This window comes from Ovis aries, chromosome 14 (assembly GCF_016772045.2).
Source record: "Ovis aries strain OAR_USU_Benz2616 breed Rambouillet chromosome 14, ARS-UI_Ramb_v3.0, whole genome shotgun sequence".
NCBI lineage: Eukaryota > Metazoa > Chordata > Mammalia > Artiodactyla > Bovidae > Ovis > Ovis aries.
In genome coordinates this window covers 1,354,062-1,381,398 of record NC_056067.1, presented here as the reverse complement: position 1 = coordinate 1,381,398, position 27,337 = coordinate 1,354,062, and the positions used below count along the sequence as shown (strand labels likewise).

At 46.2% G+C, this 27,337-nt stretch overlaps 2 protein-coding genes across 4 annotated transcripts in view; one reads left to right on the top strand and one right to left on the bottom strand.

The window, feature by feature from the left end:
- Positions 1-12,163, top strand: part of LOC101115897 (pyruvate dehydrogenase phosphatase regulatory subunit, mitochondrial) — a 43,335-nt gene extending 31,172 nt beyond the window's left edge. For all 3 annotated transcript variants that reach the window (XM_027977618.3, XM_027977619.3, XM_060398226.1), the window contains exons 16-18: positions 263-352; positions 5,269-5,451; positions 7,411-12,163. In XM_027977618.3, coding sequence (XP_027833419.1) covers positions 263-352; positions 5,269-5,451; positions 7,411-7,815 — 678 coding nt within the window. In that variant the 3' untranslated portion in view covers positions 7,816-12,163. The remainder of the gene's footprint in view (positions 1-262; positions 353-5,268; positions 5,452-7,410) is intronic.
- A 9,596-nt stretch (positions 12,164-21,759) lies between these two features.
- On the bottom strand, positions 21,760-27,337 carry LOC121816416 (uncharacterized). The gene is made up of 4 exons (XM_042231358.2): positions 27,204-27,337; positions 23,365-23,501; positions 22,896-23,202; positions 21,760-22,805 (listed from the first exon to the last, which is right to left on the bottom strand). Exons 1-4 carry the CDS (start codon positions 27,335-27,337, stop codon positions 22,442-22,444), a joined length of 942 nt encoding a protein of 313 aa, XP_042087292.1. The 3' UTR covers positions 21,760-22,441.

The window sequence follows — 27,337 nt, the reverse complement described above, 5'->3', positions numbered from 1 at the left end:
GGAGTGTTTCCTACTTGTCAAAGACTGCCTCCACTCCCCCAGCGGCTGGGCTGGCGCTCCTGAGCTGGGCGTTGGGAGGCTGGGCTGTGTGCCTAGTGACCCCATTGCCTGGAAGCAGACCACCGGGGAAGAAATTCCTTCATTCACATGTGTCTGTCTCCTCCAGGGTCAGACGCAGGGAGGGTGCAGAGCTAATGAGAGGGCTCCTGAGACCTTCATCCTCTGACACCTCCACGGTGACCCCCTCCCTTGGTCTCCACAGGAGATGAGCGTGGGCTACGCCAACGGGATCCGGGTGATGAGCATGACGCACACGGGCGAGCCGGGGTTCATGCTCTACATCCCCATAGAGGTGAGCACCGCGGGGCGGGGGTGGGGGGCTGCAGAGGGCCCGTCTGCCAGCCTTCCTCGCCGCAGCCGGCTGCGTGAGAGAGGGTGTGACCTTTTTACTGTTTTCTGTAGGTCTAGAACATTCACATAGTCTAAAATTAAACATCTCTAAAATGTGTTCAGCGCCACTGACCAGTTCTCACCAGCCACCACCAGTGATATAATTGTTTATATCACGTCAGAGTTTTGTACGTATGGAAGCAAGTTCAAAGATATCTTCACAACCCCCTTTTTAGAAACGCAAGTGGAAGCATACTGCGCTTCTTCATCTTGATTGTTTCATCGAACAGTTTACAGATCTTCCCCTGCCAGGACCTAAGAAAGAGCTTCCTTTTCCTTTTTTCCTTCATTTTTTAGTTAAAGTGCTACAGTATTCCATTGTATTCCATTATGTAGTCGAATCATTTATTTTTAAATGATTTATTTGGCTGTGCTGGGCCTTAGTTGCAACATGTGGGATCTCCAGTCTTTGTTGCAGCACATTCTCTGACCAGGGATGGAACCCAGGCCTCCTGCATTGGGAGTGCAGAGTCTTAGCCACTGGCAGGGAAGGGCCTGAATCATAGTTTAATTAGTCTGCTGTTAATAGACATTTACAGGTTTCTCGTCCTTGGCTGTTATAAAAAGTTCCGCAGTGTACAAGAGTCCCTTTTTCTTTATTGCTTGCGCCGGCACCAGGTTGTCAGGCTTTGGGCCGACGGGGGCAAAGCAGTTTGTCAGTGCAGTTTTATGCAAGAGATGGAGCTGCTTTTCAAAACCCGGCTCCCTCTGAGGGAAAGCCTGTCCGCAGGCCTGCACCGCTCCTCCTGCCCTTCTCACTGCTGCTCCTATCTCCCCTCTTCCTGCCTCTCGCTCCCAGCCCTTCACTCCCTGCTGGGCGAGCGTCTGAAGCCTCGGGGGGCCTTTCCACCTGCCCTCCGCTCTCCTTGGCAGTCCGTCCTCCTCCATAGCGCCACCAGGCTGAGGGCCACACCTGCTTCAGGTCTGCTCACACCTCTTGCCTTCTTGATGAGACCTTCAAAGCTGCGTCCACCAGCCGCTTCCTCCCTAGCCCCCTTCCCTGTTTTTCTTCAGGGTGCTTACCAGTGTCTCTCAGAATATATATTTTCTTTATTTTGTTCAACAGTTTAACCATTTTAAATACAGGTTTGCTGAATGCAGAGTTATTTAACTTCTGTGTCACCAGCACAGAGGAGCTTGGCACATAGTAAATGCTTAGTAAGTGCTATATGAATGAATGTTCTGGCTCTATCTTTTGTCCATTTTTGTATTGAATTATTTGTCTTTTTACCCAATTTCTCTGAACCAGACAGTCCTTACTATTAAGTTGTAAATTTTTTTTCCCATTTGTCTTGATTTGTTGTTTTTTTTTTTTACCGTGTAGACGGGTTTTTTAAATTTTACTTTTATTACTGAAAATGTTCCATATGTTGCAAAAAAATATATTCTTTTTGTAGGTAAATTGATCAACCTTTTGTGGCTTCCAAACTTTGATACATAGAAGGGGCTTCCCCATCCCAGAGTTAGAAAATTTTTCCTCTTTTCTTCTGGTGTTTTCAGGTTTTTTAAAAAATTTATTTATAGTTTGTATTATTGCTATTTATGGGTTTGTGGGGCTTTTCAATATTTAAATGCACCAATCTTTTGCACTGTCTCTTGGTACACTTTATGAGCTGTGGATCAGACTATTTTTTCTAATATGGATGACCAATCGGCATGAGATTCTACCTTTATCACATACTAAGTTGCTATGTTTGGGTATATTTCTGAACCTTTATTCTGTTCTGTTTATCCAGGACCACATTATCTTAATTATTGAGTTTTTATTGTTCATTTTAATACTTGGTAATGCTTTCCTCCCTCACAGCTTGGAAAACTCTGGAAAATAATTCCTATTTCCTTATGCTCCCTCATAAACATTTATAATCATCTAGTTAAAAATACCCTGATTTTTTGGGTTGTGTTATGTTTGTCAATTAGGAAGAATTGACATTCTTACATGTGTTGAATATTACAATCAGAATGCACCTTTTATATTTGGGTTTGTGTGTGTGTGTTGCGGTCCTTTAATGGACCAGAACCTGGTGGTCCAGAGTCGACGATAAGAAAGTGAAAGAGAGAAAGAAGCTAATGTTCCCTGGTTTACGCAGAGAACCAATAAAACCCTTGAACAGGGCTTGCACCGCTCACGAAGGCACAGGGCGTTCTCTCAAAGAGGTCTTGAAAGCCTGGGCAGGAGAGTGAGCTTGGCGGGTTTCCACGCTCCAGAGAATTAGCCAGAGGGGGAAGAGAGAGAGAGACACGGGGACCTAAGCCTCTGGTGGAGCAAGGGTGCTTTAATGATCCTTCTGTGAGTATATATAGGCTGTTGTGCAAGGAATTTCTTTCAACAATGACAGAGATCAGAAAACCAGACGTACAGCAACTGTTACCAAGGAAACAAGGAATTAGCAATGGCCGTAATGTCAGAAGACAGTCCATATCTCGAGAAAGAAGGTCGTGACTAAGCAGTTTTGTCGTAAAGAGAGTGTTTGCTGAAGGAAATCCACGCATGCGTTTTATCTCATGGCCTCAGTCCTGGGACCAGCGTGCCGCTCCAGTCGTTACCAGGAACTGATAAGGAACGGAGGATTCATGAGAGACAGAAAGCAGCACACAGGAGCCCTCCTGTTAAACGTTCCCTGACGCATGCGTGTGACCTTCAGAAGCATTTTGAAGTTTTCCTCATGTAGATGTTATAAATTTATATGAAGAATATTTTGGTGGTGTTGCTATTGTGAATAGGAAGGGTATCTTTATTCTAGTATCTTGTAGGTGATTTTCTTCTGTTTATTAATGCTTTAACCTGTTTTCTTCCTAAACTGTCTTCCTGTTTATAGCTGTTTTTTAGTTGTTTCTCTGGAACTTCCAGAGTTCAGTCTGACCATATACAAATAGTAATCATTTTTCTTGTTTCTTAACAATTTTATTCCTGCATTTTCTTTCCTGTGTCCAGTTGTGACAAGCATGGATTTGCCATCTCATGAAAGTTCATCTGCTTTTTCACACTCAAATGTTACAATTTGAGAAGAGCTAATACACATATAGCTGATACATTTTGCCTGTACTGACAGGGGTCAACTGTGAATATGGTCACTGAGCTGTTACCACCTGCTCCCGGGTCATTAATCAGCAAAGTCTATCAGGAGGGGGAAGGTCTGTTTCCTGCCTGATTTTCTTGGGCTGGTCCCATTCTTACTCATGTTTTCCATGAGTCTAAGAGGTAATTTTTGCACTGCTTGGGTTCTTTTCAAGCTGGTCTTTGTCCTCAAGAAGGTTATACTTGTCTCTTAGAAGAGACAAGTTCCTAGAAGCATGGTGGCAGACGGCAGATTGTTTACCCTCAATGCCTGGCATTTAGTGAGAAAGTGAGTAAACGGTGGGGACCTACTTTTCCCTTTGCTCTTCTTCTCTAGTTCAAGACTAGTAACTTGCTTTCCGTCTTTCCTCCTCTGTCTTCCTCTTAACTCAGACACAAAGCGTTCAGCTTGAGACACTGACCCCGCCTAAGATACGGCTCATTTTTACTCTCTTTGCCCAGCCAGTCCCCGCTGGTCTCCTCCACCCACCTTTGCTATCTCCAGTGTTTGACTTACACACATACCACAGGCTGTGTTGTACCAATAGCTCAGACTCCCTTTTCCACATCTAAAATCGTCTTGACCACATTGTTCTGCTTAGTCGAGGCCTGTTTGCTGCAGTAGTACAGTTTATAGAGCCATATACATTAAAGAATTGCAATACCAATGAAGCTGCTTTTCCTTTTCCCCCCAGTTATATTGAGAGATAATTTATATACATCATTGCATAAGATTAAGGTGGACAGTATAATGGATTGACTTACGTAGACTTAGCATTCACCGTCTCATACAGCTTCAATAAAAAAGAAAAATAATTTTTTCCTGTGATGACAGGAAGTCTCAGGGTTTACTCTTAACTTTCATATGTACCACACAGCAGTGTCGGTTGTAGTTAAATGTTGTACACTGCATCCCTAGTGTTTACCTTACGAGGAAGTTTGCACCTTTTGGCCACCTTCCTCCAGTCCTCACCCCTCTACCTACCAGTAACCAATCTGGTCTCTTGTTCTGTGAGTTTGGATGCTATTTTGGGGGTTGTTTTGGTGTTTTTTTTTAAAGATTCCACACCTAAGTGTGGATTATATAACATCTGTCTTTCTCATTCTTCTGTGTTTTGTTTTCTCTGAGTTACAGTTTTTAAAGTAAACAGTATAGCTGTTGTTGGCCTTTAGGCTTAATATAGTATGTTTAGATTATTTGCTTTCAGTTTGGAAAACTTTCTGCTCATTTAAGTTGTCTGGTACTTAAACATATCTGGAACCAAAAACAAAGCAGTGTGAGAGACTGGATGCTGCGGGACGTGGTGGGAGATCCTCTGTGACCTGCTCCCGGGCTGAGATGCCGCAGTTGGTGTGACAGATCAGAGTTGTGCATGCACGCCTAGAGTTACGTGCAATACTAGTTTCACAGCGTGGGCCAATGCACGAGGGAAGGACCAGGGTTGGGGAGCAGGGGCAAGAGAACACGGCGGGGAGGATGCGTGGCTGTCGGAGAGGCGGTTACGAGACTGGTTGTTTGCTGAGTGGTAAGAGAGCTTCTGTGAGTTATGTCATGCTGCTGGGTGCTTAGATCCTAGACGTTCTAGAGAAGTGAAGAGACAGGTGCTGCTTTCCTGGAGCTTAAGTCTGGGCTGTGGCAATGGGGCTCCTGAGGATTATGTCCAACCTCCCGCCCTGTCCAGGTAGCAGGGACAGCCAGCCGTGCGCCGTGTTCAGTGCTGAAGGTCTGCTCATTACTGACCTCTCGTCTCTCCCTCTAGTACGCCCTGCACGTATACAATGAAGTGATGAGCGTGGGCCAGAAATACGGAATCCGGAATGCTGGGTATTATGCTCTTCGTAGTCTCCGAATTGAGAAGTTTTTTGCCTTCTGGGGTCAGGACTTAAACACCCTCACCACACCCCTGGAATGTGGAGGAGAGTCTCGGGTGAAGTTAGACAAGGTATTGTACTCGTGTGCATACTCCACTCCGCCCTCAGCTCTCCAGGCAGGGAGCCTGCAGGAGAACAGGTGGACGGGCTGAGGCCTCAGGATGTCTGAGGGATAAAACACTGACTAAGGCAACACTCTGTTTTAGACTGAGTGCTTTCTGGGCAGTTTCCAGAGTTGGCTATGGCAATTCGTTACCCTGCCACAAACATGTACAAATGAGTCACATTACATTCAACTTCCCAATTTTTTTTGTTTCAAAATTAATATATGGAAATGCTCTTTTGAAATCACCATTTAAGAGGATAAAATTCTCTTTCCCCGCTCTGAGTGCCCCCAGCCCTCCTGCCAGCTTGACCAGAAGCACCAGTGCCCTGTCTCCTTGTAGAGCATCCGTGCAGAGCACGAAGAGGAGTCTCCCTTCACTGCTCTCTTAATTGTGGTGCTTGGACACTACACACTTGGTATATTGCACCTTACTTTTTTCACTTAACAAAATCTTTTAGCAGTCATCCTCTACCAAACAACATAGTAGATCTCTGCTGCTCTTTTTGAATGATTAGGTAAGTATTTTTCTCTGATATAAAATTAAAGAATACTCAGTTTGGAAAATAGGGAAAAACAAAATTAAAATCACTCATTTTTTTTCAGACACAATCACTGTTAAGTTTATTTTAGGGAAGAATGAGGGGAAGGGATAGTTGGGGAGTTTGGGATGGATGTGAACACACAGCTATATTTAAAATAGATAACCAACAAGGACTTACTGTATAGTGTAGAGAACTTAGAGAACTCTGCTCTGTTTTATGTGGCAGCCTGGGACGGGGGCGGGGGGCAGGGGATAGACACATATATGGATCTATATATGGACACATATCTATGGCTGAGTCCCTTCACTGCTCACCTGAAGCTATCACAACATTGTTATCTGGCAGTCAGTCCAGTTCACTCCAGTTGCTCAGTTGTGCCCTACTCTTTGCGACCCCATGGACTACAGCACGCCAGGCCTCCCTGTCCGTCACCAACTCCCAGAGTCTGCTCAAATTCATGTCCATCAAGTCGGTGATGCCATCCAGCCATCTCCTCCTCTGTCATCCCCTTCTCCTCCTGCCTCAGTCTTTCCCAACATCAGGGTCTTTTCCAGTGAGTCAGCTCTTCGCATCAGGTGGCCAAAGTATTGGAGGTTCAGCATCAGTCCTTCCAGTGAATATTCAGGACTGATTTCCTTTAGGATGGACTGGTTTGAGCTCTTTGTAGTTCAGGGGAGTGCAGTTGGCTATATTCCAATTAATTGGCTAATCAATTCAGTTCAGCTCAGTCCAGTCACTCAGTTGTGTCTGACTCTTTGCGACCCCATGAATCACAGCACGCCAGGCCTCCCTGTCCATCACCAACTCCCGGAGTTCACTCAGACTCAGGTCCGTCGAGTCAGTGATGCCATCCAGCCATCTCATCCTCTGTCATCCCCTTCTCCTGCCCCCAATCCCTCCCAGCATATATCCCAATTAATTGGGATATTATATTAGAGTTAATACATTCCAAATAATTAGAATATAATCCAATATATTAATTGGCTATATTCCAATATAAAAAGAAAACTTTTTTAAATTTTTTATTCTGCTTTTTTGTAATATGCATAAATATATATGCATACAATATATAAATGGACTTTTTGTTGAGATTATATGAAAACATGGCTTTTCTAAAACAGTTCAAACGAGCACTTTTAAGTGTAGATTTTTCTGCCTGTTTTTGTTCTGTGTGGTCTCGTGATTGAAATGTGTTTATAAAACAGAACGATGTAAACCTTGCTGTTACAAGGATCCTCTGAAGGCGTCTCGTGTTGGGAACGCAGGTTTCCACACAGTGGGAAGCACGCCTTCTCCAGAGCGTGCAGCGGGGAGGGAGGGAGGGGCGGTCCTCCGCGGTGACGCCGGGGCCTGACCTCTCGAGCGCTGCCTCTCTTTCCTAGGGCGTGGATTTCATCGGGCGCGACGCGCTGCTGCAGCAGAGGCAGAATGGAGTGTACAAGCGCCTCACCATGTTCATCCTGGACGACCACGACACAGACCTGGACCTCTGGCCGTGGTGGGGGGAGCCCATTTACCGGAATGGGCGGTACGTGGGCAAGACCACCAGCAGCGCCTACGGCTACACCCTGGAGCGCCACGTGTGTCTGGGCTTCGTGCACAACTTCTCCGAGGACACAGGGGAGGAGCAGGTAGTGACAGCGGATTTCATCAACCGGGGAGAATATGAGATTGATATTGCAGGACACCGGTTCCAGGCCAAGGCCAAGCTCTACCCGGTCCCCTCCCTCCTCACCCATAAGCGCCGGAAGGAGGACGTGGAGCTAAGTGACTTGCACGGGAAGTGAGGCCAGGCGGCCTCGTTGCCACCCCTCCTTCTCATCATCATAGGGGTTTTTCTCCTCCTCCCGACCCCTCCCTTTTCTTGAGTTAAGCCTGGCCTCCCATCTCTTCTCTCCTGGTAGACCTTCCCGCTTTTAACTCTTCCTTTGCTCCCTCCTGTCTCCCTCCATCTCCCCGTCCCCCTGCGTCTCCCATCTCCCCGTCCCCCTGTGTCTCCCATCTCCCCGTCCCCCTGCGTCTCCCATCTCCTCCTCCCCCTGCGTCTCCCATCTCCCCGTCCCCCTGCGTCCCCCATCTCCTGATACCCTGGGCTGGTTGCCGCTACTCCACCTCTCAGGTTCCCGTGGTGGCAGAGGGTAGGAGCAGACTCCTTGTGAGGTGGGTTGTGCTGACAGCCTGACTTCACGTGCTGTGTCTTGAAGCAAGGCAGGCTGCAGGCTAAGTGTCCTTCTCTGTGGGGCTGTTTCCTTGGAAGAACCTGTGAATTCTGTGGGTTGCTGTTGTGGAACAGCTTATGCTTGTCAGCCAGGCAGGTCCTTCTCCCGTTTCTTTGTGCTACGGGTTGGCTCCCTGAGCCCTCTGTCAGGAGGATGACCACCTACCTCGCTGATGAGAGAGGCATGGTGAGGACGATACCTGGGGGTTAGCAGAGATAAACAGTTAACCCTCCTGGGCCTCCCCACTGACCCAGTTATCAGACTGTTGGGCAAGGGCCACCTGCCTGTAAGTTTCTTCATCTCTTGCTAACCTCTACAGTGAGGGGGTTTTTGGTTGGTTTGTTTGGCTGAGTAGACAAGTAAGCCACACTGTTTGAAGAGAAAGGCCAGTTTGCCTTCTGGGTTGCTTTTCCCAGCTGACAGAGTCTGACCTCAAAGTACAGCTCAGCAGTGCTGAGTCTTCTGGAAACAGTGCTGCTTTTCTCTCAGCTGCTCACAGTTCAGCCACCCCACCTTGGTGATCCTCTTCTCCGACCCCACGTAACTTTCAGGTCGGCCTCCCATGTCCCTGCCACAGGAGCCGCTGGCTCAGCAGACCTTCTCCCCCTTTAGAGCAGGGCGAGGGAGGCAGGCTGGGCACCCTGGTTGAGGGAGTGAGCCTGGGGCCATGCTGAGTGGCTGGGAGCCACTTGGGACTCCGGGTCTGGCTTCCCCAACAGAGAAGAGAGCCACGTGGAGGTGCCCTCTGATCCCCGTGTAGGGAGAGTGTGTTACCTGAGCCCGAGGTCTGCTTCCATCTTCTCTTTCTAGCCATCTCTCCACATCTTCTGGAATAGAAAGTGACAGGGGTGAGAAGGCCCTGCTCGCTTTAAGCATTGCCTATGTTTGCTAAAGATCTCCCGGACTGTGATATCCATCCCCACATGTCATTTCCCCTTGTAGACAAATTGCTGCTAGGGACTTGAACCGTAGCCTTTGGTGTCTTGGCTGCATTAGTCCTGACAGGTCTGTAAGTATATTCAAGATGATCCTTTCATGTTGTTAGAGAAGCTTAAACTTCTCAGATCTCTGCCTACTCTGGCATTTCTCTGGGATTTCTGTTTGCCCACTTGATCACTGACTTCAGTGTCCACCTTCTTACAAGGTCTTCACTGATTAATGAGGGAGTACGTGATTAGAAATCTGTTGGGGGTTTGGTATTTTGATGTAAGTGTGTGTTTAATGAGTTGAGAGGTGCTGCTTCCAGGCAGAGAGGAGGGGTGCTGCCCAGCTGGAGAGCACAGAACAGCAGCCGTGAAACTTGGGGGAGCAGGACATGAGCCCTCGCCAACGCAGGTGTTGTCCGCAGAGAGCTGACTGACCCAGGAAGATGGAGACTGATGTAGAACTAAAGGTATCCCATGCTCGGCACCACTGCGAAGTTGTCTTTATAAATGAAAATTCATTTCGGACTGAATCCAAAGGAAATTTCTAGATTTTAGATGTATGTGTAAAGTACAAGCTGTCAAGATTCTGGGGGCATCACTTGTTTTTTGAGTGGCCTGAAACTTACATATTTACCTTCTGGCACTTTACATTCACCCTGGAAATCTCCTTTGTTTCATTGGAATAGGCAATATGAATCTGGTAGCTTTCTCTGTTTGGTCCTAAACTGAAAAGAGTGACTCCTTCCTGCCTCAGGCATGGTTGACAATCAAAATCATTTCTGTATCACTTCCTTGACTTGGGGACTGGACCCGTGACAACTCATCTCTTTCTTCCTGGAGACTCAAGGGTTTGTTGAAGGGATGGCTGGACTCTGTTTTAGATGGATGAACTTTCTTTTCTGAAATGATTTGTCTTGTGAGAGGAGGTCCACAGTCTTCTCAGCATATTCAGTTGAGTCATTTTGAACCTAGAAATACAGTGTGTTGGCTTCAAACAGATGGAGAATCCAGGTTCCACGTCTACTGGGGTCTTCTCCCTTGAGATAAGCCCCTAGTTACTTGTATCATGTGTAAGTCCTATGGTCATGTGATTGACGTTGAAGATTTCTTCTCTGCGATAAAAGCTCTAAATGAGAAGGTTTTCACACACACAAAAAAGGGACAAGAAACCTCCCTGGCTGGGTAGCCCATTTGCTGTCCCTTAGCTTGTGTTTTGGTCACACAGCACTGTGTGGGCAGGACACACTCCAGGAGACAGAACCGAACAGTTCCCACTACATTCAGGTGCTCTTCTGGGGAGTCCCTGTACCCCCTAAATGCACACTATGCCATTTAGCCCAGTGATTAACCCCAGTTTCAGCTTGGCCCCAGAGTTCCCATTTCTACCGGAGCAGCACCAAGTCACTTCCGCTTGATTCTCCTCAGGAGGCATTCGGTCCTTGGACTCTACCTCCTTGTACAGATCAAGAGTTTTAGCTGCATCTCTTCTTTCCTGGGCTGTTGCTTCCAAGAAAGTAACAAAACGTGAAGAATAACTCTTCAGCTTGCTTCTTTCCCCTGCCTTTGCATGCATTGGAGATGTTAATCCTGTCTCCCACCACACGTGTGGCTGGAGTGACAGGCACTTCTGAAAAGTGATTTTGTGTTACTGAAGAGATGACTCCCCCCCTTGATTCCGTCTCTAAAACCACTATATCAGCTGGCTTTCAGGCATTAACTACAAGGTCCATTTTGTGTCTCTTTGTTGCCTCTTGGCCAGTGTAGTCAGTGAGGATCGTCTTTAGTATCCAAGCTAGAGATCTGGTCAACAGTGTTGAATACTCAAGTATAACCTACTATTTCCTTTCTTTCTGCACATCCACACTCATCCCTCACAAACGTTGATATGAGCAGCATTTTCTCAACATCATACAGAGGAAGTTCCTCCTGAGCGAGGATTCTTCCTCCTGCGCGTCATGTGCAGGCACGTGGCCTCAAACACAGCTGAGTGGGAGAGAGAGAGGGCAGGTGAAGTACACGGCAGTGACCAGGCCGGGCAGTGAGTCCTGAGGGGACTAGGGCTCCCCTGTGAGCGTGTGCCCCACGCCCCTGCCACTCTGCCCTCCACGTTATGGTGCTGAGTTAGCTGTAAGGCTCCTTCATTGTCACTATCTGGGGCTGGCATCTGCAGCCCCTCACCACTACAGATACACTATTTTTTAAGAGGACTGAGTATTTTTGTATGTCTTTGCCTTCTCTTTGTCCATTAAACACCAGAGTTGTTCCTTGTATAATATGATTCTTCTCTGAGCAAAACCCTTGGAGAATTACACATTTCTTCATGGGCCATTTTTCTCATGATATTTAGATACACCTGTTTTTATCCTTTGCAGACTTCCTCCCTTCTCATTTTTCTGTCTCTCAAGGACAGGAATTATAAGTCGTGGAGGGGATACTTTTAGCACCTGTTTCAACAGATTGATGCCAGGATTCCCTTTTGCACACCAGGAACTGGGGCTTGGGGCCCTCCTCCACCCAGCCAGGTTCTAGTGCCTTACACTCCAGAGCGTCACACGGCGGGCAAAAATGGAAGAAGGACCTTCAGCAGGCGGGTGTGGTGGGGTCGAAAGCTTCCGCAGCTCATTCCAGTGAAGGGTTTTCCAGCAGCACAGCTAACACTACTCTCTGGTCAACCCCTGGGATGTATGAAAACGCCACTGTAACTAGTGCAGCGGATACAATTCATTCTTTGCGTTTGTAAATGTGCCGTTCAGCTCAGCCCTTTCCCATCCCTGTCAGCATGTGGTCCTGCAGCTGTGCGAGGCCCTTTAGTAAACGGGCTCTTTCTCCCACACCCTGGGGATGACAGGCACCCAGGGTGACCGAGTGTTTCTGCCCCCATTAATGCGGCATTAACTTTGTGCACTGTGTTTCTATCAAGCCAGATTTCAATTAAGGTTTTCTTTTCATGTTACTAAGTTTGTAAATGAATAAACAGACATTTTTCTCTACTCCTGCTATGTGTCCTTGAGAAATGTTCTGCATCTGTGGTAACCAGGTATGTGTATTTACCGTCACTAAGGATCAACATTGCACATAAAATCATTTGTACCTGTTACCAGAGTGTACCAGAGAATTTGGAAACAGGTAAAGAAGATGCCTGTCTAAATCCAAGGCTAACTCCAAAAGAGGGGTTCCAAACACATTCTGTACAGTGACGTGCCTGGAACAAGGGGCAAGTACCTTTAAGGGGACAGCTCTCTATGGACACATGTCATCTGCTAACTACGGACGTGCTGGACTAAGTACATCACACACCATGTGAACAAGAAAGGAGGAAGCCCAGCAAGCCCAGTCTGAGTGGGAAGGACTTACTTTCCAGCTCCTCCACCAAACGAAAGGCCTGCGGAGTTCATTCCCACCAGGACGAAGTAGCCCCGCACTGAGGGAGACTCGCCCATGATGCACCGCATGTCTGGGGTGAAGGTCTCGGGGCAGTTCACCAGCTTCACGATCTCCAGCGTCTCCAGCTGTGGCATCCGACGCAGCAGGGAACTCAGCAGGGGCTCTGAGCGACACAACAGACCCAAACCCAGTCCTCAGCTTGAGGGGCCTCAAAACTGCCTTGCCCTTCACACCTCGCCTCCTGCTCCTTTCTCAAAGTGTCTTGGGGAGGTTTTGTGAGAAGAGCCAACTGGGCCATCTATCAGAAGCAGAAGCCTTGGTGGAATTACGGGACATCCCTACAAAGTTCTTGTCATAAAGACGGGAAAAAAAAGATACTCTGTAGAAAGGAAAGGTGCTATGGAAGATACTATGTGTGGCCCTCAAATAAAATCTTACAGGCATCAATGGTAGGACAAAAGCTCTTAAAAGGCCCCCAAAGAGATACGCAATAAAAGGCAGTATTTTCCTATGTTCTAACAGCTGCGAAAGACAGATCCTCAGCTTGTTTTAAGGTCAGTCCATCACCCAGGAAAGATCCAGTGGGACAGGGATCAAGATGAAGCTAGACTGAAGCTGGCTGGCAGGGACATGTGTTCTTTATATTATTCTCTCCACTTTTAAAAGTTAGAAATTTCCCCAAAGTTAAGTCCACAGAGACAGGGAGAATCTCTTCATTTATAAACCGTTCCATATATTTTGATTTTGAAATGATGTGACTATGTTAACTATTCAATAAATTATTTTAAATTTGAGTAAAAGACCATATTAATAAAACAGTTCTCCTTTTTAAAAATGTCTTCAGTCTTATATGAAGTTCTACAAAAATGCTTCCCCCAGTGTAACATACCAGCACTGATTTTAAATAAGTAATAAGCCGAAAGTTCCTTAACAAGATTTTAGTTCCTTGAATCTGCTAAACAGTGACTGCAGCCTTCCAAGAGGCAAACTGTACGCTGCCCTTACGTTGTTACAAAGATCAAATAAGGAGCTCTTCCTGAAAATGTGTTGAAAATTAACATCTTAGACAAATATGAGGCATTTTTGTTATAATCTAGTTCACATGCCAAAGTGATCCCAAGCTTTCTATAGATTCTGAATCTCCAGCTGGTTCTTAACTTTAGTGAAAATTGGTTTCCAGTTCTCAAAGCCCCCAGAGAGGATGCCACCATGTCAGTTCCGAATATAAATTCTTCCGTCTTCATCCACGGCAGCAAAGGAAGAGAAATGACAAGGGAGTGGGGAGCAGAAGGGAAAAAACAGAGTTGAGAGGCAAGCCAGCTATCTAAGTGGACAGAAAAGGCAAAACAAAAACACTATTGACTTTATTAAAACAACATCCAAAGAACACAAGCATTCATTGGCCTTCAAATACTTTTCCATCCCTCATGCCATATATGAAAATAAACTCAAAATGGTACCATAAAACTAAAGAGAACATAGGCAAAACACTCTCTAACATAAACCATAACAGTATCTCCTTCAGTCTCCCAAGATGAAATAAAAGCAAATGGGACCTAATCAAGCTTATAAGCTTCTGCACAGCAAAGGAAACCAAAAACAAAATGAAAACATAACCTACACACTGGGAGAAAATACCTGCAAACAATGTGACAGACAAGGACTTAATTTCCAAAATATACAAATAGTGCAACAACCTAATCAAAAAAGGTACAGATCAAAGTATGCATAGAGATGAATGAAAATGAAAACACAACCCAAAACCTATGGGACAGTGTAAAACTAGTGCTAAGGGGAAGGTTCATAGCAATACAGGCTTACCTCAAGAAACAAGAAAAAAGTCAAGTAAATAACCTAACTACACCTAAAGCAACTAGAGGAAATGAAGAACCCCAGGGTTAGCAGAAGGAAAAAAATCTTAAAAATTAGGACAGAAATAAGTGCAAAAGAAAAGAGACTATAGCAAAAATCAACAAAGCTAAAAGCTGGTTCTTTGAGAAGATAAAGTTGACGAACCATTAGCCAGACTCATCAAGAAATGAAGAATCAAATCAACAAAATTAGAAATGAAAATGGAAGGATCACAACAGGCAACACAGAAACACAAAGGATCATAAGAGACTACTATCAGCAACTATATGCCAATAAAATGGACAACTTGGAAGAAATGGACAAATCCTTAGAAAAGTACAACTTTCCAAAACTGAACCAGGAAGAAATAGAAAATCTTTACAGACCCGTCACAAGCACAGAAATTGAAACTATAATCAGAAATCTTCCAGCAAACAAAAGCTCAAGACCAGATGGCTTCACAGCTGAATTCTTCCAGAAATTTAGAGAAGAGCTAACACCTGTCCTACTCAAAGTCTTCCAGAAAATTGCAGAGGGAAGGTAAACTTCCAAACTCATTCTATGAGGCCACCATCACCCTAATACCAAAACCAGACAAAGATGCCACACACACACACACACACACACACACACACACAAATACAGGCCAATATCACTGATGAACATAGATGCAAAAATCCTTAACAAAATTCCAGCAAACAGAATCCAACAACATATTAAAAAGATCATACACCATGACCAAGTGGGTTTTATCCCAGGGATTCAAGGATTCTTCAATATCTGCAAATCAATCAACATAATACACCACATTAATAAATTGAAAGATAAAAACCATATGATTATCTCAATAGATGCAGAAAAAGCCTTTGACAAGATTCAACATCCATTTATGATAAAAAAAAAAAAACCTCTCCAGAAAGCAGGAATAGAAGGAACATACACCTCAACATAATAAAAGCTATATATGACAAACCCACAGCAAACATTATCCTCAATGGTGAAAAATTGAAAGTATTTCCCTTAAAGTCAGGAACAAGACAAGGGTGCCCACTCTCACCACTACTATTCAACATAGTTTTGGAAGTTTTGGCCACAGCAATCAGAGCAGAAAAAGAAATAAAAGGAATCCAAAGTGGAAAAGAAATAAAACTCTCACTGTTTGCATATGACATGATCCTCTACATAGAATACCCTAAAGACTCCACCAGAAAATTATTAGAGCTAATCAATGAATATAGTAAAGTTGCAGGATATAAAATTAACACACAGAAATCCCTTGCATTCCTATACACTAACAATAAGAAAACAGGGAAATTAAGGAAACAATTCCATTCACCACTGCAATGAAAAGAATAAAATACTTAGGAATATATCTACCTAAAGAAACAAAAGACTATATATAGAAAACTATAAAACAGTGATGAAGGAAATCAAAGAGGACACAAATAGATGGAGAAATATATCATGTTCATGGATTGGAAGAATCAATATAGTGAAAATGAGTATACTACCCAAAGCAATCTATAGGTTCAATGCAATCCCTATCAAGCTACCAAGGGTATTTTTCACAGAACTAGAACAAGTAATTTCACAATTTGTATGGAAATACAAAACACCTCGAATAGCCAAAGCAATCTTGAGAAAGAAGAATGGAACTGGAGGAATCACCTGTCTGACTTCAGGCTATACTGCAAAGCTACAGTCATCAAGACAGTATGGTACTGGCACAAAGACAGAAATATAGATCAATGGAACAAAATAGAAAGCCCAGAGATAAATCCACACACCTATGGACACCTTATCTTTGACAAAGGAGCCAAGAATATACAGTGGATTAAAGACAATCTCTTTAACAAGTGGTGCTGGGAAAACAGGTCAACCACTTGTAAAAGAATGAAACTAGAACACTTTCTAACACCATACACAAAAATAAACTCAAAATGGATTAAAGATCTAAACATAAGACCAGAAGCTATAAAACTTCTAGAGGAGAACATAGGCAAAACACTCTCCAACATAAATCACAGCAGGGTCCTCTATGACCCACCTCCCAGAGTAATGGAAATAAAAGCAAAAATAAATGGGACCTGATTAAACTTAAAAGCTTTTGCACAATGAAGGAAACTATAAGCAAGGTGAAAAGACAGCCTTCAGAACTGGAGAAAATAATAGCAAATGAAGCAACTGACAAAGAATCTCAAAAACACAAGTAACTTGTGCAGCTCAATTCCAGAAAAATAAAAGACCCAATCAAAAAATGGGCCAAAGAACTAAACAGACATTTCTCCAAAGAATACATAGAGATGACTAACACATGAAAATATACTCAACATCACTCATTTTCAGAGAAATGCAAATCAAAACCACAATGAGGTACCATTTCACGCTGGTCAGAATGGCTGCTATCCAAAATTCTACAAACAATAAATGCTGGAGAGGGTGTGGAGAAAAGGAACCCTCTTAAACTGTTGGTGGGAATGCAAACTAGTACAGCCACTATGGAGAACAGTGTGGAGATTCCTTAAAAACTGGAAATAGAACTGCCGTATGACCTGGCAATCCCACTGCTGGGCATACACACCGAGGAAACCAGAATTGAAAGAGACATGTACCCCAATGTTCATCGTAGCACTATTTATAATAGCCAGGACATGGAAGCAACCTAGATGTCTATCAGCAGACGAATGGATAAGAAAGCTGTGGTACATATACACAATGGAATATTATTCAGCCATTATAAAGAATACATTTGAATCAGTTCTAATGAGGTGGATGAAATTGGAGCCTATTCTACAGAAGGAAGTAAGCGAGAAAGAAAAACATCAATACAGTATACTAATGCATATATATGGAATTTAGAAAGATGGTAATGATAACCCTATATGTGAGACAGCAAAAGAGACACAGATGTATAGAACAGTCTTTTGGACTCTGTGGGAGAAGGCGAGGGTGGGATGATTTGAGAGAAAAGCATTGAAACATATATGTGAAACAGATTGCCAGTTCAGGTTGGATGCATGAGACAAGAGTGCTCAGGGCTGGTGCACTGGGATGACCCAGAGGGATGGGATGGGGAGGGAGGTGGGAGGGGGGCTCAGGATGGGGACACATGTACACCCATGGCTGATTCATGTCAGTGTATGGCAAAAACCACTACAATATTGTAATTAGCCTCCAACTAAATTTAAAAAATAAAAAAGTACAGAATAACTGAATAGACATTTCTCCAAAGAAGACAGACAGATGGCCATGAAAAAATGCTCAACACTGCTAATTATCAGAGAAATACAAATCAAAACTACAGTGAGATACCATCTTACCCAATCAGAATGGTGTTCATTAAAAAGTCTACAAACAACAGGTACTGGAGAGAGTGTGGAGAAAGGGACCCCCGTACACTGCTGATGTGAATGTAAACTGCTGCTGCCGCTACGAAAACCTGTATGGAGGTTCCCTATAAAACTAAAAATACGAGTGCCCAGTGGTCTAGCAGTCCCACTCCTGGGCATATAGCTGAAAAATAATTGTAATTCCAAAAGACATATGCACCCCTATGTTCAGAGCAGAAACAATTGCAAGAGCAAAGATGTGGAAGCAACCTAAATGTCCGTTGACAGGTGAATGGTTAAAGTTTATAGTATATGTGTACATAATGGAATATTCCTCAGCCATACAAGAGAATAAAATACCATCTGCAGCAACATGATGGACCTAGAGATTATCATACTAAGTGAAGTAAGATAGGGACAAACGCATACTGTATATGGCTTACATGTGGAATTAGAAATGATACAAATGAATTGTCTATAAAAAAAACAGACTCACAGACATAGAAAACAGATTTATGATTACCAAAGGAGACAATGGCGAGGGAGGGGGAGGAATAAGTTAGGAGTGCAGCATTAACAGTTGCATACCACTATATGTAAAACAGGCTTGAAAGAAAAACACTACAAGGGTTTACTGTTCAGCATGGGGAAAAAATACTTTTCTCAGTCATGGGCAAGGATGCTTGCTCCCAGATTTACTGTGGAAACATTTTCAGATTACTGCTAACCCAATCACTTACCTAGAAGCTTTAGCTAGTTCTCAGAATCAAACCACATAACTCCCACTGTGCCACAGGAAAGCCTGACAGAGGGGGCTGCAGAGTCCACTTTAGGGATGAAGACCTCCAAGTGGTATCGAACCCTCCCTATGGCACTGGGAGGCACTGAACACCCCGAGTTTAGAGCTCACCGGTGACATCTCCACAATAGGTAGCATTATGTCAACTCTGGGTTACACTCCACTTCAGTTCAGTGCAGTTGCTCAGTCGTGCGACCCTTTGCAACCCCATGCACTGCAGCACACCAGGCCTTCCTGTCCATCACCAACTCCTGGAGCTTATTCAACTCATGTCCATCAAGTTGGTGATGGACATCCAACCATCTCATCCTCTGTCGTCCCCTTCTCCTTTTCAATCTTTCCCAGCATCAGGGTCTTTTCTAATGAGTCAGCTCTTCAAATCAGGTGGCCAGAGTATTGGAGTTTCAACTTCAGCATCAGTCCTTCCAGTGAACACTCAGGACTGATCTCCTTTAGGGTGGACTGGTTGGATCTCCTTGCAGTCCAAGGGACTCTCAAGAGTCTTCTCCAACACCACAGTTCAAAAGCATCAATTCTTCAGTGCTCAGCCTTCTTCATAGTCCAACTCTCACATCCATACATGATCACTGGAAAAACCATAGCCTTGACTAGACGGACGTTTGTTGGCAAAGTAATGTCTCTGCTTTTCAATATGCTGTCTAGGCTGGTCATAACTTTCCTTCCAAGGAGTAAGTGTCTTTTAATTTCATGGCTGCAATCACCATTTGCAGTGAGTTTGAGCCCCCCAAAATAAAGTCTGACACTTTCCACTGCTTCCCCATCTATTTCCCATGAAGTGATGGGACGGGATGCCATGATCTTCGTTTTCTGAGATGGCAGAGAACTATACGAAAAAGATGTTCACGACCCGGATAATCACGATGGTGTGATCACTCACCTAGAGCCAGACATCCTGGAATGGGAAGTCCAGTGGGCCTTAGGAAACATCACTACAAACAAAACTAGTGAAGGTGATGGCATTCCAGTTGAGCTATTTCACATCCTAAAAGATGATGCTATGAAAGTGCTGCACTCAATATGTCAGCAAATTTGGAAAACTCAGCAGTGGCCACAGGACTGGAAAAGGTCAGTTTTCATTCCAATCCTAAAGAAAGGCAATGCCAAAGAATGCTCAAACTACCGCACAATTGCACTCATCTCACACACTAGCAAAGTAATGCTCAAAATTCTCCAAGCCAGGCTTCAACAATACATGAACCATGAACTTCCAGATGTTCAAGCTGATTTTAGAAAAAGCAGAGGAACCAGAGATCAAATTGCAAACATCCGCTGGATCATCAAAAAAGCAAGAGAGTTCCAGAAAAACATCTACTTCTGCTTTATTGACTACACCAATGCCTGTGTGGATCACAACAAACTGTGGAAAATTCTTCAAGAGATGGGAATACCAGACCATCTTACCTGCTTCCTGAGAAATCTGTATGCAGGTCAAGAAGCAACAGTTAGAACTGGACATGGAACAACAGACTGGTTCCTAACTGGGAAAGGAGTACGTCAAGGCGGTACTGTCACCCTGCTTATTTAACTTATATGCAGAGTACATCATGCGAAATGCTGGACTGGATGAAGCACAAGCTGGAATCAAGGTTGACGGGAGGTTATATTCCAAACATATTCAATTCAGACCTCTGTCTGGGACTACAGTTAGCTTGCAAACAAAGAAACAAAACTGCTCAAATGGTACGCCCACTTTGGCCATCCTTTCATAAAGAGACATTCAAGTCAAGTTAGAACGGGGTCCACCGCCCTGTAACATGCTCCAGAAAAGAAGTGAAAAGACTCTTCTGGGCGCAGTCTGTCCTCAGCAGAAAGCCTTTCTTGGCAGAGGACAGAGCAGGGGCGAGGAGACAAGAGTAAAAACAAAGCGCAAGTCCTCACTTGGCGTGCTGCTCGGCAGCGGGGTCTCCCAGGGGCGAGTCAGAAGGTAGAAGTGTTCGCAGGCATGTAACGGGATGCTAACCGGCTCCTCGCTGCACAGACCCAGCTCGTATGCCCACTACAGACGCACAGAGGGAGGGGTGGGTGGAGAGGAACAGAAAGGCGCGTGAGCAAGGGCAGCCTCTTGAGACGAGTGTCACTGCGAGCGGCTCCTGGGAGCTCCCACTCCCCATCAGCTGTGGGAAGCCGACTCCCAGCTTTAGTTCCTAACGTTTCAGAGGGGAGCAACACTGTACCGGCTGAGCCACGGAGTCTGCTTTCTGAGCAGAGAAGACAGAGCCACCAGCTCGGAAGGGGAGCCAGGCCCTTGGAACCCCAAACACCAACCACGAAGACCTCCACGTGGCGGAAAGCACTCCCGGCTGCCCCTAGGACCGTGGAGGGGGGCAAGGGACAGTCTGCCTTCTGGGCTGCAGGGATTAGGGTCCTGACACGGAACCCACGCTCCCGACACAGGGGCACCCCAACGCTCGTCTGCTGGGTGGCGGGATGGCACGAACCACCACGCAGCCCGACCAGGGACCGAGCGCTGTCCGCGCTGACTCTCTGGGCCTCCCTGAGCGGGGCTGCCCCTCGGCCAGGGAGGAGGGGGACGGCGCCCAGCTTCCACACGAGGGGCGAGGGCGGGCTTCCCGTGTGGAGGGGGGATTCCGAGTTTTCCCGGCCACAGAAGGAACAGTGTGTCCCGGACGCCTGCTTAGTCCATCAGAAAACTAGGCTTACCTCTGTACCCCAAATCCTGGAGAAAAAGTTAAATAAGAAAGTCATGACCCAGTCTCGTCACTGACCTACCTGACCAGCAAAGTTGACAAAATACTGGCACTGGGTCTGTCCTTCATCTGTCTCCATGCCGGTGACTTGACCTCTTTTGACCATAACATGAAGAATACTTGTCCGGCTGTTTTTCAGAGGGACAGTAGTCCTGATGCAAGATCTCATTTCCCTGTCTAGGGACTGAACCGTGCCAGTCAACCAAGGGCTGGAGGCTAGACGCAAAGTTCCCTTCTTCTTACCCCATTTGAAAGCAAAAATTTTCCAGGAGGCAAAAACTGCAAAACAAGTACGAAGTTTATTATCAGAGAGACAGCAAAATATACGGGAGAGCACACAGAGAAAGAGAAGTCAGAAGCAGGGAAGAAATACACATGGAGAGGACTGCAGACAGCCTCCTGGATGGGAGCACTCGCATCTGGGCCTTCACACAGCTGGTCCTAGCACCCTGCCCAAGAAACACCCTGCACGGCTGTTTCTAAGATGATCCCCCTACAGAGGACTGTGGTGCAGGTCCACCCTTATTATGGGGTGGCATCCCTCCCTTTTGGACCCTCAAGAAGCCTTCCTGTGCATGCACAGATAGGGAAGTCTTTCTTGACCTCGAGAGGGGGACCTTATCTCTTTACTTTAGCAGAGCTCAGCTTTTGACACCAGCTTTGTCCTTGGAGTGTCTGAGTGAGAACAAAGGATGAATTTTACTCCACTTGTCAAACACCAGCTGTCTAGCCCAGAACTGAGACCCATTACTGTGTAACTGGGCCTTTCCTAAGACTGAAAATACCAGGGCAACTGAAGCACATAATGAAATCTCAGGGATCATGGGCCTTCCCTGGCGGTCCGGCGGTTCCAGTCCACGCTTCCACTGCAGGGGCCTGGGTTCCATCCCTGGCTGGGAATCAAAGGCCCACAAGGGGCATGGCGCAGCCAAACAAAAATCCAGGGATCCTTAAAGGGGCAGGAGAGAAACAGAGCCACAGGGCCGCCTCAATCCTGATCGACCCACACCACGAAGCAGTTCATCCAGAGCAGACACCACCACAGATGAGCCTTCCCCTCGTTCATTCCAACCCCAGGACATGACCCCAGCTGTGCATTAAAGCCCCGAGGCATGTGCCAGCCTCGGAGCTTCTCAGGTCCTGTGGAGGGAGAAAGGCCCTTACACCTAGAATGCTCTAAGCAGGACTGAAGGCAGCGCCTAGGAGACTGCACAAGAAAAACGTGGCCCTGAGGGAAACTGCGCTGACAGGTACCGCGCTGAGACAAAAACTCAAGAGCCGCGAGCTGGAGTTCCATGCAGACGCTGTCTGGTGGCCCTGCCGCCGCTGGGCCGCTCTCCTGAGACCAGCCCTCTCCTCACCCCGCGCCCACTCACCGCTCTGGGAGGCGGCACTGGCCAGGGCGAGCGCCACGTCGGCGGAGGACACCACCGCGTCCTCGGGGACGTGCATGGCCCCCACCAGGTCGTGCACGTTGAGCAGAGGGTGCAGCTCGGCCACTTTCTTGGGGGAGACGATCTCGCAGGGGATGCCTACGACACTGGCACAGAACACAGGGCACAATGACATTCCCCGGCCTCCGCAGAGGTCAGCTGACAGGAAGTCGGGACGGGCTCAGCCTCATACGTACTTCAGCCTCGAGTTGATGCGCTTCAGGGAGATGAGCCGGTCCTGAGTTTGGGCCAGAAAGATGGAGCCCGTCCTAGTGTAACCTGGAGGGAGAAGCAGCCCAGACTCAGACAGACCGGGCCACCCGCGGGGGCACAGCGGGGGCCCACCAGCCTGCCAGGCGGGCGACCCGCAGGGAGTCCTGGACGGGCTCAGCTCACAGCTCTGCGAGGGACGCAACTGTGACCCCTCCCTCCTGCACCCCTTTGGGTAACCAGGCCCTTTTCTCCTCGGTCCTTGGTGGGCACGTAACCGTGGCGATGGCTGTCCTCAGCGCAGCCGCAGGCCTGTGACCTGCGCTCAGCCGGTCTGACCTCCTGGAACACTGGGGCTTGAGCCAGGAGAGAAGGCGGAGGTCCCTCCTCTCATCTCAGGAGCAGCAGTGTCCCGGCCAGCCCACCCTCCTTCCAGCTGAGGGCCTGGGTCCTCACCACCCGGCTCCACCCCGCCTCCAGCTGGCAGCCGCCTCCTAGTCCACAGGCCCCAGTGGCCTTCCAGAAGCTCCTTGTTGCCCAGCTTAGCCCCGGGCGATTCCTGCTGTTTGCGGTCAACGTACTGGATGTGACCACTACAACACTTGAGTCAGTGACAAGCCTCCCAGAGTGCAATGTCTTATCAGTTCTCATAAGAAAAGCTTGAATCAGTCAGGTGTCTCTTTAAAAGGAAATATAGTCATGATAATTTAAGTATTTTCTTATTCCTTTGAAATCATCAGATAAATAAGGCCTTTGCTGACATGACAAGATTGTTAACTTAGGAGAGCTGAAATTTCAGAGCCTCTTTTTCATAAGTGGTAGATGTATCCTCAATATATTTACTCCTTTCTCAATCTTACAATACACAGAAAGCAGAAATGTTCATACCCCTATGAAAAAGAAACTTGCTAATTGCAGTCAATGTTTGTTCCATGTCCTTTCGTCTTTGAATGAAGGTAGACTCAAAACCTTCAGAAGGTTTTGGTGTGGTCAGAAGTCCCTGGGTCTGTTCTTTTTTCCCTCTATAGTAAAGCTGTTATTCATCTGAAATGCAAGTAGGTTATTTCTGGCAGTGTTCCAGTGTAGGCTTCCCCCAGCCCTGGTGGTTTTGAGCATGCAGAACGTTCACATCATTCTAAAAGTCAAAACTACACAAAGTCAAGCCAGAAATATCAATACCCACCACGCCCCAACCTTGCACCCCATTTCCCGCTTACTCTGGGAGGTAACCAAGCTCAGCACTTTCTGCTTCAGCCTTCCAATTTTTTTTTTTTTTGCAAAAAATAACTATACATTTGCATATTTTCTTATTTCTTCTTAGCTCTTACACAAATGTAGCACATTTTACAATACTTTTTAGCACCTTCTTTTTCTCATATAACAATGTATCCCAGAGATTACTTCATAGCAGTTCACAGACATCTTCCTCCTTCTTTTCACATCTACCTGATAGTCCTCTGTGTGGCTGTTCCACTTTATTTTATCAAAATCATATCAGTTCAGTTCAGTCACTCAGTCATGCCCAACTCTTTTTGACCCCATGGACTGCAGCATGCCAGGCCTCCGTGTCCATCACCATCTTCGGGAGTTTACTCAAACTCATGTCCATTGAGTCAGTGATGCCATCCAGCCATCTCATCCTCTGTCGACCCCTTCTCCTCCTGCCTTCAAACTTTCCCAGCATCAGGGTCTTTTCAAATGAGTCAGTTCTTTACGTCAGGTGGCCAAGGTATTGGAGTTTCAGCTTCAGTATCAGTCCTTCCAATGGACATTCAGGACTGATTTCCTCTGGATTGACTGGTTGGATCTCCTTGCAGTCCAAGGGACTCTCAAGAGTCTTCTCCAACATCACAGTTCAAAAGCATCAATTCTTCGCCGCTCAGCTTTCTTTATAGTCCAACTCTCACATCCATACATGACTACTGGAAAAACCATAGCTTTGACTAGATGGACCTTTGTTGCCAAAGTAACGTCTCTGCTTTTTAATATGCTGTCTAGGTTGGTCATAACTTTTCTTCCAAGGAGCAAGCATCTTTTAATTTCATGGCTACAGTTACCATCTGCAGTGATTTTGGAGCCCCCAAAAATAAAATCTGTCACTGTTTCCACTGTTTCCCCATCTATTTGCCATGAAGTGATGGGACCAGATGCCATGATCTTAGTTTTCTGAATGTTGAGCTTTAAGCCAACTTTTTCACTCTCCTCTTTCACTTTTATCAAGAGGTTCTTTAATTCTTCTTCACTTTCTACCTTAAGTGTGGTATCATCTGCACATCTGAGGTTATTGATATTTCTCCTGGCAATCTTGATTTCAGTTTGTGCTTCATCCAGCCCAGCCTTTCTCATGGTGTACTCTGCATATAGGTTAAATAAGCAGGGTGACAATATACAGCCTTGGTGTACTCCTTTCCCAATTTGGAACCAGTTTGTTGTTCTATGTCCAGTTCTAACTGTTGCTTCCTAACCTGCATACAGATTTCTCACGAGGCAGGTCAGGTGGTCTAGTATTCTGGGGATTCAAACCAGGTCTCCCACATGGCAAGCAGACGCTTTACCCTCTGAGCCACCAGGGAAGCCCCCCAATAATGTATGGGTATCATTTAAATGTAATCTCACAGTTGCATTAATAATGTTACAATAAGTAGTCTTGTACGTGTATATTTTTATAGAAGACATTCTTAAATGGAGAAAAACAAGGTACATAATAAACATAAGATGCTTAATACCGTCTCAGTTTTGGTTAGAAGAAAAAATATACCTGCATACACATATAGACCGACTTTCGGTGAGTATTCAGTGGGGAGAGCCACTTTTATATTTCTGTATCATTCACATTTATTATAATGAGTATATAACTTATTACATATGTTTTAAACTTTTAAGAAGTTCCATGTAACCCAAAGTAATTTTTTAAAATGGATTTATCACTATATTGGTAAATTGGCTTAATCTACCTCCATCTAGATATATCATCTGTAAAAAAATCATCCTTCCTTATTAGAGGATCAATATGCGGAAGACTTTCAAAAGGTTATTAAAACTTTTAGATTATCACATTCGGTCACTTGATAAAAGTTGTACCAAGTAGAAAAAAAGCACTTCAGACACTAATTTTGCATACCGAAGACTCTTGAAGTGACCCAGCAACTCCAGGTAGAGAGCAGTTAACACACAGCTCATGTGAATGAACTATTTTCAGACGATTCGCTTATTATATGTTATCGTTAAATCTAGGCTGCACAGATGTCATTTATTTAATGTCTCAAGCAGTCCCCTGGACGACTGTGGTCATGGGAGTGCACACCCGTCCATCCTGCCGGACAGCAGACTCCTCCACCAGGGAAGCCCCCACGTCGTGTCTCACTGCGGCCCTGGTGGACGGCACCGGGGTGACACATCGAGGGGATGCCCTTGCTCTCAGCTGCCTGACTTCCTCACCGCCCCACAGGCACCAGGGAGAGATCAGGCCCAACAGGCGGTTCCAGACGGTGACCCAGAACAAAGGCTAGACTCAGTTATCTTCCTGACATCCCCATCCCTCTGGACTCTAATAGCGGGGGAGTGTCAGGCGCAGCAAAGCACGAGTCACTGAACCAAGGGACCAGGAGTCAGCAGTGGCCCCTCTGGGCCTGTAGTGGACCCTATCCGGACCCAAACCCTGGTTAATGCCTGATTCAAGGACCTTGTCATTGAATTAAATCCAACCAAAAAGGACTATTTCCCAGCTCCCCTGCCTATAGCGGGCCCTGTCCCTTGTAAAAGCCAGAAACAGCACAGCAGCAGGAACCACATTCTCTATATTCACTCAAGAGCCTCTGCCTCTCGGAGGACACCTGGCCGAGGCAACACCAAAACCCGACTGAGGCTCCCACAGCGGCAGGAGCCAGGGTGAGGCCAGCCGGGTCCACGGGGCACGCCACGGCCGAGGCGCACGCCGGGTCCGAGGGGCACACAGGGTCCGAGGGGCACACACTCAGCCACGCACCAGCACGCGGTCAGGCCAGGGCCGTGCGGGCCTCACCGGGGCCCCGGGCCAGCCACGCAACGGAGACCACAGCGCGCCCCTCTCCTCCGCTTCATTGCTCTCTTGGCATCTCCTTGATCCGCAGCCAGTTAAAACAGGCTAGTGTTTTACAAACACTCATCTCTAGATGTTTCATCGTAATTGGCACTTAACAAATAAACTTACGCTTCCTAGAAGTATGAATTATATGAACTGAAAAAGTTGCAAAGCCGTACTTTGAAATCAAAATTTCATAGAAGTCAATTTTCATTCCACCACCGCAGGGGACCACCTGCGCCCGGGGTGGGCGAGCAGGGCCACGGGGGGCGCCGCGGCCGCTGACGCGCTGCCTCTGGCCGGGGAGCCCTTCCGCCAGCCTCGGCGGCTTCGCGGTCCTCGGACCGCCGCCAGCAACCGGTGCAGCAT